Source organism: Pteropus alecto, unplaced genomic scaffold (assembly GCF_000325575.1).
Source record: "Pteropus alecto unplaced genomic scaffold, ASM32557v1 scaffold45, whole genome shotgun sequence".
Classification (NCBI taxonomy): domain Eukaryota; kingdom Metazoa; phylum Chordata; class Mammalia; order Chiroptera; family Pteropodidae; genus Pteropus; species Pteropus alecto.
In genome coordinates this window covers 19,892,694-19,903,657 of record NW_006442491.1, presented here as the reverse complement: position 1 = coordinate 19,903,657, position 10,964 = coordinate 19,892,694, and the positions used below count along the sequence as shown (strand labels likewise).

At 50.0% G+C, this 10,964-nt stretch overlaps 1 protein-coding gene across 1 annotated transcript in view; it reads right to left on the bottom strand.

Annotated features, from left to right (window-relative positions):
* Window positions 1-10,964, bottom strand: part of BPIFB3 (BPI fold containing family B member 3) — a 17,465-nt gene that overhangs the window by 576 nt on the left and 5,925 nt on the right. The window contains exons 6-14 of the mRNA XM_006921717.1: window positions 9,145-9,205; window positions 8,298-8,389; window positions 7,980-8,159; window positions 6,240-6,293; window positions 4,152-4,322; window positions 3,174-3,241; window positions 1,797-1,839; window positions 992-1,055; window positions 388-464 (exon numbers count right to left, since the gene is read on the bottom strand). Coding sequence (XP_006921779.1) covers window positions 388-464; window positions 992-1,055; window positions 1,797-1,839; window positions 3,174-3,241; window positions 4,152-4,322; window positions 6,240-6,293; window positions 7,980-8,159; window positions 8,298-8,389; window positions 9,145-9,205 — 810 coding nt within the window. The remainder of the gene's footprint in view (window positions 1-387; window positions 465-991; window positions 1,056-1,796; window positions 1,840-3,173; window positions 3,242-4,151; window positions 4,323-6,239; window positions 6,294-7,979; window positions 8,160-8,297; window positions 8,390-9,144; window positions 9,206-10,964) is intronic.

Here is a 10,964-nt window from a genome sequence, read left to right as displayed (position 1 = left end):
CAGGAAAAAGTGTCATGACCTATTAGCCATATCTGCCACAGGCACAGGATAAAGAGGAACAGCGCATGTATTTGCTACCCCTGGACCAGAGAAACTGCAATTCTGTGAGTGAATTTGAGATTCCATTCTATAGGCCAGATATGGTTCTGAATTCATCAGGGAAGAACTCTATGATGGATTCACAATGTCTGCCATGAGCAAGTAAGGAAGGAGCATATGTCATCTATTTGCCATTTCCAAGTAATTTGTAATTCCCTGAGCAATTTAGAAAATGGTGCAGAGATAAACTAGATGATGAGGCAGAGCATTCCCCTCCTGAGTTTCAAGCAGGAGCCTCCAGAGATAAGTTTAAGGCCCATCTAGACCACACCTGCATGGGAAACTCACCTCTATGATATCCAGGACTGCGTTGGCAAAATTGACATTGAGAACCTTAGGCAGGGGAATTCCACCATCCAGGTCCACTGTGAAAAGGAAATGGTCGACAACAAAGATATATTGAGGGCCACGGTGGAACCTGCCGACCCTACTCGATCCCTTTCCTTGAACCAGCCATTTCTCTTCTTGGAGACTCAGTTTCCCTTATTGGTAGACTCCTACTTATCGTACTAAACCCAAACAAAAACACACTTTTTCTGTATTGTCATCAGCGGCTCCCCTCAGCAAAGCCTCCTCGAGGTTCTGTCAGTCTGCACACTGCATCATAGATATTCTAACCATTTTTATATGACTATTTCCCTCTGGATTGTGAGTGTGAGGATGGGACCGAGGTCAGATAGCTCTCAGGGCCCAGAATCCAGAGTGATGTAAGTGCTAATCAATGTTGTTTGAATGGAAACATTGGTGCCTCGGTTTCTGCATCTTAGAAATGGGGATCAAGTCCTGTCCGGCTTCAGTGTTTCTATCAGAACAATGGAGAGAGGCAACGGATTCAACAATTTCAGATTCAGACACTCCACGTGTTCAAGAAGACAGCGAAGGCCATGCCTACCATTGAGCTTCGGCACATATGCCACCCGGACCACGTCATTGAGCCATTCTTCTAAACGAGATGCCTGCAACAGAGCACGGGGGAGGTAGGGGGCGGAGGTGTGGCTTTACAGGCAGCAATACACCTCTTCTCAGGGAGGAAAATCCAGGGGTCCAGCTGCCCCAGCTTCCCCCATGCCTGAGGACACGACTGTTGGTGGGCTGTCCACCAATGACCCCAAAGGGAACGCTATGATTTAGGACGGCTTCGCCCTGGGTGCTATGAACTTGGAAGAGCTGCCTTCCTAGAGGAAGGGTCTGTGGGGTGGAGTGGGAAGCTGTGCCTGAGAAAGAGGAAAGAAAATGTGCCCCGCTCTAGCAGAACTCTGTGAGGCCTGATCTTAGATTCTTATCAGTTTAGGAATCCTTAGAATGTCCTAGAACCTCAGACCATCATGAGATTCTAGAGCCTCAGAACTGTGAGAAGCAGGAAATTAAGGGCTCTGTGAGGCTCTGAAATGTTAGAGCTTTCTGAGTTAGGGAACCTTATTAACTTGTGTGAAGTTCAAGGATATTGAACCCTTGTGAGCTTCTAGACGTTTACAATTTTGTGAGGTTCCAAGACTTTGGAAGATCATGAGATTCACTGTCCCAAGATGATGACTATTTTACACACACACATACACACACACACACAACCTGTCCTGATATTTGCCCACTCTGGCTTATTGGGGCAGAGTCCAGGCTGAGACTAGCTCAGTCACATGGCCCATGTCTCATCGTGCCTCCTCACCATCACCAAGCTGCTCACCCTCTCAGGAACTTACATCAAAGGCGTGGGCAAAGGAGGAAGCCAGCTTGACACTGAGCCTGGTGGAGAGAAGAGAGATGTTGGGGGTCTCAGCCTCCACCCCACCACCTGCTGAGTGGTGCTCTGTCCCACCCCCACCCCAGCCTGCCCACCCCTAGCTCTCCAGGATCAGGAAACAGGGTTACAGGTCCAACTCTACCTCTATCCAGCTTTGACTTGGAGACTCGGTTTTTCCCATCTGACCTGGAGGGATCTCCATCTGAGATGTCATGACTACCACCTCCACTCAGTGGCCCTGGAATCTTGGTCTGACTCACAGTTGTTTGACCCTGAGCAAGTAGCCAAACCTCTCTAAGAAGAGGCCCTCTAAGCACTGACCAGAGGGTGTCCCGCATCCAATAAGCTAACTAAAGGCAGCAACCCACCAGTGAATCACAGCTGGCCCAAACACGGGTCCAGGGCCAGAGCCTGGACACTGATTTCCATCTCCTGAAGGGCTGAGGTATGGACTAACACCAGGAAGGGGATATGAACCTGGGCAGTGGGTGAGGTTAGACATGAGGCAGCAGCGGAGCCTTGCAGGGGGGCAGTAGTAAGTAGCTTGAGGGGCCTGCCTGGGAAACTAAAATGGAGTCAGGTGAGTACTGGGTGCCTACAGATCAGGATGCACAGATCCTAGAGATCCCTGGGAAACTCCTGCATCCAGAGGAGAGACAGGTGGCCCACCACAGTGACAGCACTGGGCCTGGAGAATGGAGACCCAGACCACAGACCTGCTTTCAGGGACAACCCACTGTGCCAGCCTAGGCTTTGCAAACTGTAAAGTGCCATGCCTATGTAAGGAAGGATTGTCATCAACATCATCATCTTGGTTATTATGATTATCAATATGATTATCAATATTAGGATTACCATATTGATAATCATATTGAGCACCAAAACAAAGGAAGGGGAGTGGGACCTGGTAGCCCTGAGTAACTGAGCCTTAGTTCTCATGGGAGTAGAGAGATTAGAGAAATAACCAGTCTACATAAATAATAAAGCATTTTACAACATTCAAAGACAGGTATCTCTACAGCTAGCTTCTGGGGCTGATAACTCAGGAGTTTGGACTCCCTATCCTGGCAGCAAATTTATCTCCAGGACTAGGTTTTGAGCTGGTAGAGTGAAAAAAGCCTGCTCTGGATCCCGTTCCTCTGAGCTCCAGGTGCCTCATCTGTAGAATGGGCTAACACTGTCCCTCCCCGGCAGCTCCTGGAGGCAAGGAAGATGCTCGTAAAACACCTGCAAATTAGTCGTTGCTTAATAAATGGGAGGAGGTTCCTGTTGCTTCCTAATTCTTGTTCAAAACACCTAGTTTGAACTATAGCCAAGGCCCAGGATCCCATGTTACCGTTCCAGGGACAGAGACAGGTGCAGCTTGGTGGCAGAGGGAGCCAGCTGGGCATTTAAAGTCATAACCTGCAGGGAAAAGGCAGGCAGAGGTTAGACTCAAATGCGGCAGAAGGAGCTTGAGGACAGGTCTGCCTTGGCTGACAGGTGAATTTCCACCATCCATTCTCTCTATTAACCCTTACTGAGGCCCTACTGTGTGTTATGGTCCATGCTGGGTTACGAAGAGGTAATCTGAAGGTTTTGGTGTTCAAGAACCAGAGTATTAAAACTGAGGGCAATCAGTCTTGTACGAAAGGAAGCTCTGAAACTGCAAGAGCTTGGAGAGACCCTCTATCCAGCCTGCAGTTGGCCAAGAGAAGGTATCCCCAATGAGGCGACACCAGAGCTGAATCTTGAAAGATGAGGCAGCCAAGGGAAGGCGGGGAGATGGCACTGCAGGTGGTGGACCTGTGCAAACAAAGGCAGGGAAGTGGGACCTGGTAGCCCTGAGAAACTGAGCCTTAGGGCACAAAGACAGGAAAAGCAGAGGATGGGGCGGGGGGATAGTGAATGGTGCGAGGCAATGGGGAGCTGGGGCAGAGAGTTAGCAGGGGAGAGACCTATCTCTGCTCAGATGTATGTTTGGGAAAACTGGTAGAGGTGAGGTGGAGGGGAGCAGACTGGAGTTGGGGGGCGGGTCAGGAGAAAGCTGGAGAGTCATCCAATCTGAGCACAGAGAGGCTGGGGAGATGGGAAGTCATTCCTGAGATCCTGAGGAAGCTGAGTGAATAAGACGGGCCTGGTCACACGTTCAGTGAGGCAGGAATCTAAGCAGGCACTCGGGTCTCAGCTCAGATGATGGCAATGAAGCAGAGGGACTTCCTGTGCTGTGCCACCCTGAAATCAGGGGGAAGACAACCTCCCTCCCAGAAGACTGGGGAGGGTCATGCCCACTCACAACCCATCAGTGCTGGGCTCCCATCCCTTGGCCACTCACCCCATTTAGCTCGAAGAGGGCTTCAGGGGTCCCTGCGGGGCGGTAGGACAGCACGTGGATGTTAGCTGGGATGGAGACAATGGCCTTCTTGTTCTGGAGCATGACTGTGGGTGCTTCCTTCACCCGCAGGGAGAGCAGGAGCTGCTGGTCTGGGGGCAGCTTCCCCAGGGCCTGGAGAGAGGTAAGCCAGAGCAGGGCTTACTTAGATGCCCTGCTAATAGAATCAGTAAGTGAGTCAACAAACACTCACTGAGCACCGACAGGGCACCAAGCACCATGCTGAGCACTGAGAACACAGCCTGAACCAGATAGGCCCGGTCTCAGCCCCCACAAGGCTGACAGTCAGGTAGGGAGACACCAATCCACGGAACAACGGAATCAGACTCTTGTCTCACTCGGAGTCAAAATCCCCCTAAAGGCCACAGGCTCTGTGTGACCCCTCCTCTGCCCTCCTCTCCATCTCACCTCTATCTCTGGCCACCTCATTGTCTTCTTTCTAAACTCACCAGCTGCTTTGTTGTCCCTTTAACCTGCCAAGCACATTCCCACCTCAGGGCCTCTGCACTAGTGGTTCCCTCTGCCGAGAAATGTCTTCCCCAAATACCTGCACGGTTCCCTCCCTCACCTCCTTCATCCTTCTGCTCACACGCCACCTCCTCAGTGAGGCTTTACAGAACATCCAATTTAAAGTATTACCCCTTGTGCTCCCAATCCACCTTTCACACTCCATTCTCTGACACTGTGCATCTTCTACTTATTTATTTGTTCAATGTCTGTCACCCCCACCAGAATGGCAGCAGCTTGAACATGGAGACTTTTATCTACTTTTCACCTTTTGCCCCTTCTGGATGCTCAGCACCCGGCACAGGGCCTGGTACGTAGCTGATGCTTAGTAAATATTAATTGAATGAACGAATGAATCGCACAATCACAAAATTCTGAGTCTCATAATCATGACATCATGAAATTATAGAAGTGCTAGAAAACAGAGTCACAGAAATTTGGAGTCACTTGATTGTTGGAATCTGGGGACCAGCTCCTCAAGCCCAGACTCCCACAGTTGCAGGATCACACAGACTCCACCCTCCTGTGTCTACAGATTCTGAAGCCACAGAACCAGACTTAGAACTGGGGCTATGAGGCTCTGACACTGCAAGGCTAGCAATTAAAGAACAAGGGCTTCAGCCTCCAGAGACAGGCCCAGGCTCCCTGAGCTGCAAGGACAAGGCTCGGCTTGCTGCATCCACGGGTCCCTGCTCCTGCCACCTCTGCCTCCCTCAAGTCCCTTTCCACCATCTTAGAACTCCTGCCCTCAGGAGGTGCTTCTGAATGTCTAGCCTCAGTCTCCTCCCTTGTCTGAGACTCCTATGCCCTTTAACCAAGGGCTCCAAGAAGAAGGGGCCTCAACCACACCCACTAAGGCTGGTTTAAATCGCCACCTTTGAGATTCACAGTTTTTCTGCATCCCCAAACTCAGCTTCCATCTTCATCCTCTCTGGTAGAAACCCAGCTCTTCCAGGCCTCTTTCCAACCTCTGTCAGAATCTGCTGTTATGTAAAGACTTTGTAGTAGTCATTTCAATTTCAATATGAATTCAGATTCTCAAGCTGGAAAGTATCTGGTCCAGCCCAGTTGAACAGACAGGAAAGCTGAGGCCAGACCCTTCCGTCGTGTACTAATGTCTACTAGTCGAACCTCCCTGAACCTTCTCCTTTCTTTTTCCTCCCCAAGGCCAATGCCCTGAGTCTTCTCTCTGGGGACAGAGAAGACCAAGACCAAGATAAAATAAGGCATCTGGAGAGAGAGGATTCAGTAACTTAGAAAAATTTTCTGTCCTCTCTTTGATAGACAAGGAACAGCTAGCTATAGGACAAATGCCCAATTGACTTCTGGGGCAGTTAAACCCTGGTCCTTTCTGCTCTGCTATCAAGAAAGGATATAATGTTAGCCATTCACATTTTAGTGTGAAATTAGATTCAACATTCAATTGCAGCTATTTGGAGAACTATACTGAGAACAATACTGCAGTCCATTCAGGGTCATGAGGAAAGAACTACAGAAATCATAGCTCATGAGAGGGTCACTCACCTCAGGGACCAAAGCTGCCAGGTCTTTAGTTGTTAATGGGACATTGCTGGGAACCTGCATCCAAAACCAAATGGTAGGAGAGGGGTGAACACAGAGGCAGGACAGGGATCCCTCAGCACACACAAAGTAGTTTTGTCCACACCTCACCCCACTCCCACCAATTACATACACATCTTTACAAACACTCATGCTCCTTTGATTGGCCGGTGATTACTGAGCACTTACTACATGCCAGGCACATGCTAAGGGCTTTGCACATCTTTGCTCATTTCACATTTACAACAGCTCAAAAAGGTGAGTGCTATGATTACCCTCATTTTACAGATACGGAAGCTGAGTCTCCGGTCCAGGCTCATAAGCTGGTAAGTGGTGGCACCAGGATTTGAGCTGGGCAGGCTAATTCCAGAACCTACAGCTGATGTCCTCGTCCTGTCCTTATTCTAGTTATGCTTTTCTATACCACTCTGCCAGAGCTCACAATCTGAAGGCCAGAGATCTGACCCCAGGCACTTTTGCCTTTCACCCAAACGACATTTTCAAAAGCTATGAAATTGTGTCCAGTATTTACGAATCAGAAAATTTCATTTAAATTTGCCATTTTTTTGGCTGAAAAATTAGAAAATCTGCTCACGCTGGGCCTATACTTCCTCCCCTTGGGGAAGCTGAGTGGCATCTGCCTAAGAAACGGGGCACAGGCTCCCCAGTCTGCTACAGTCCACCAGACCTGCTTCCCTTATTTTGCTAATGGATAATGGCCCAGCCCCCTGGGCTCTGCTGTTTGAGACTCCTGAACCACAAACCTCCTCTTCTCAGAACAGACTTGTTCACACAGGATAAACACACTCTCTCCTACTTAGAGGATTCCCAGACTCTCACCCAACATAAGGCTGTCACCCAGTGGGGTGGACAGCACCTGACAACAGTACCTGGCCTCTGAGATCCCTCTCTTGCCTCATACTCGCACTTGCATGCACACACACTCGTTGCTCAGACACACACGGCTTCCGCCTAGCTATGATAGCCACCTCTCTCCAGCTAGAAGACACCTGTCTCCCAGCTCAGAAGTCTGTTCCAGGGCTCTCTGGACCCTACATGCAGGAAGTAAGTGATCAAACCCTGTTCCCTTGGGTCTGAACTGCAGATTGGGGCAGGGGCAGGTGGCTTAGAGCTCACTGCCTTTAGAGAGGGCTAAGACCAAGAAAATGCCTCTGGGTGAGAATTCTGGGGGCTGGGCCTTCCAGACATCTGTGAGGTTTGAGAGTGTCTAGAATGGAAGCAGAGAAGTCTCAGAGGCTTCGGAATGAATGTCTAAGTGACCTTTGGTATAGTCCAATCCTAGTTTTCTTTTCTTCAACTCAAGTCTGCTCTTGAAAGAGCAGTAGAAATGTTAGCCATTCACACGTTAAGTGTAAAATTTGGCCGTGACTCTAGAAGGGCTCATCTGGTGCAAGGATGGAAAGCTGGCTATATTTAATATAGCAGTTCTGACTCAGTGAAAGTAAGTTCCTGGAGTGTCATGTTGAGAAGGATCAAAAGTCCCATTTAGATTTAGCCAATTTAGAGAGCCATTATCGATTAGCAATGTTTGCTACAAGGACAAGAGTGGGCATGTGCATGCTACAAACTTGTCCAGCTCTGTCCAGTTGTAGAGAAAAGGGCTTGTCAAGGCTGATCAGTGATTATGTGACTGGGTCATCGTTAGCATTTCCAGGACACAGCGGGGCAGGGTGCCATACTCACCAGCTCAGGAGTGATATCTATGTCAAGGGCACCGTTGGTCTGCAGGAGCCCAAATACAGTGTTGAAGAGGTACAGAGGCACGATCACCTGGGATGTGTGGTCCTCCTTGGGAGGCACCTTGATAGGTTTGGGGGGCTTGGGGAAGTCAATGATGTCACCAGCTACGCTCTTCACGATGGGCTGCAGGGGCAGGAGACAGGGCATGGGAAGGTCTCAGAGCTGCTCACCCATGTGGCTTTGACCCAGCATGTCCTACTTGACCTCTACCACTACCCCACCATACCCCTAATAGTGGGAAGGGCCTCAGAAGACACTCACGTTGATGTCCAGCTCTATGTACTGGTTAGAGATGAGAGGCAGTGTGGCCAGAGTGAATTCCACAGACCCAAGAGTCCCAAGAGGAACCAGGCCTGCATGGGGAGAAGGGTGGGGAGGAAGACCCCATGAGGCCAGCCCCCAATAATAATAGGTCCTTCTTCCATTATTGAGTGCCTGGCACTCTACTGAAGATTCGCTTGGGCCCTACTGTCATCCCCATTTTTCAAATTAAAAAAACTGAGGCTCAGACAGAGGAAGTCACCAGCCCAAGCTAAAGTCAAGATTCCCGTTTTCCAGAGCTAGTATCACTAATCACATTGCTGCCCTACCTCTCTCATGTAATGCCACCGCATGTGACGTATCTGCCCCAAGTTTTCTGTCCTTATCCTGGTTATACCTTTTTAGACTTTTCAAAGCCTTTCTGTGAACATAAAAGGCATTCATGTCTCCATAGTGCTCAGAGAGACTGGCAGCCACTGTAGCTGTGGGCCTTGGGGTCCTTACTTAAGCTCTCTGGGCCTCAGTCACCTTGTCTGTCCAGATAATAATAATATACGCATCATGTTTCTGACAGTGCTAGACATACCACAGGTGCTCAATAAATGGCATGAAGCCCCCAGAAGATACAGACTGGATGGCTGTGAGTACTCACGCTCTGCTAAGCTGGCCTCAGCCCAGACCTCCCCATTTAGGCCTCCTCAAAGTGGCAACCTCATCAGTCTGAGAAGTAAGTGAAAGGTCCCAGAATTCTGCCCCTTCCTCTTCTCCTGGTGCCCCCCACCCATTGAGATAATGGAAGGGGGTTAAGGAGAAGGGGCAGAGAGGAAAGGGTTGGGACCCAACTTACTCAGCACAGCCCCCAGGAGCTCATTCGCCACACCCAGCACAGAGTCCACCACAGGGCACAGCTGTGTCCAGAGAAGACAGGTATTACAGGAAAGTAAGAGTGGTCCCCAGTCTGGCACGGGGGACAGTTGCATTTTCTACAAATGATTTGCTATGCAGTCCAGTGGACCAAGGGCAGGAAGAATGTGGAGACTGACAGGGGACACACGCATGGGTGGGAGGCATGAGAGGCGCTGAAGCTTGACGTGTTGGAAGATGGAGCAGATGGTGCAGAGGGCTAGTTACATGGGTCCCCTCAGAAAACCTTGAAGGATGCTGGGAGGGCGGGAGCAACACATTTCAGAGGCCAGGCGGGGCGTGTGGACAAGGCCTTCCCCTAAGGGGACAAAGGCTCCTTCTGCCATCCTCCTGCATTGAGAGACTGAGCATCCGGACTCCTAAGAGGAATGTTCCTCCCCTCCATCCAGAGAGTTAGGCTTGAACCCAGGTCATTCACTACACACACCGCCATGTGTTTACTGAAAACCCTTGTGCTGTATGAACAGGGAGCAAGTAGTTCAGCTTCCAGAATTTTGAGTCTGGAAATCACAGAATCTCAGTCTCACAGCCCACCAGAGCAGGAAACTCAGAGGTGGCCCAGTCCAGGCCTTTCATACATACAGCCCCTGCATTATGCGGCTGAGGCCATAGCTGTTCTCAGAAGACAAGAGAAAACTGCCTTCTCATTTAAACTTGGGGCCTGAAACTCAAGGGCCTCCTGGAGTCAGCATGTCACGGAAATGAGAGGGACTACGTGGGTGGGAGGAACAGCCCCCTCGGCACCAGTGTGTGACCTGCAGGAAGGAGGTACCTTGTGGCCAGGGTGGCTGATTGCACAAGAGAATCCAGAAATCAGATTCTCAAGAGAAATCTCCAATCTCTAAATGCTAGTAATTAACTCTTATTTTTAAAACCTCTTTGAGTCACATAAATCTTATCTTGTAGCCAATTGTCCCAATGACCCCAGTTAGGGGCCACAATTTAAATGCACCAACCCCCTTGTTGAAATCCACCTGAGATGGACCGGGTTGGGGTCCTTGCATCCGGGAACTTCCCTCCTCTTGCTGAGCTTCTTTCCTATTGGCTCCTTCAAGCCCAGGGCAGTTTTGCCAACCTCAGGCCCCCACACTCTTGCTACCTCCACAGGTGTCATTCACAAGGACTCACAAGAGAATTAACCTTGCCAGAACTGAGGGTCAGGAGGGCTGACTGCCCTGTGCTGGCTGTGTGATGGCCAGCAACCCCCTCCCCATCTCCAGCCTCAATGAAATGGGCCTTTGGCCAGACCAGCTTTTCTCAAGTGTGCTCTGGTGGAAGCCAGGATGTCTGGGGCCGGCCATGGACAAACATCCTGGAGCATAAGTTTAATCATAATGTGTTTCACTTATGAGGTATTAATATCGATGTATGTGATTTTCTGGACATGCATTCCAAGCACAGGGCTTAGCTGAAAATCACTGAGAGGCCCAAAGTGAATTCAAAGCTAGTTTAAAGTATAAAGTCAATAATAATACAGGTCATAAAGACAGAGCAGGGGGTCAGAAAAGAACTTGGGTTTGAGAGCAGAGGACTCAGGTCATATGAAGCTGTAAATTCAGGATTCAGAGGTCTGGAGAGGGACTGTGCCAGCCCCTCTACAGACTCTCACGTGGCACCTGGGAGGCTGGCAGGCATGCCAGGATGAGATTACCTGGTGGGCAGTGGGCGTGGAAGAGAAGAACAGCCTAATCCCGCTGGCGCCCAGACTACTCAAAGCTGGAGGAGGACGGGCACAGCCTGGGT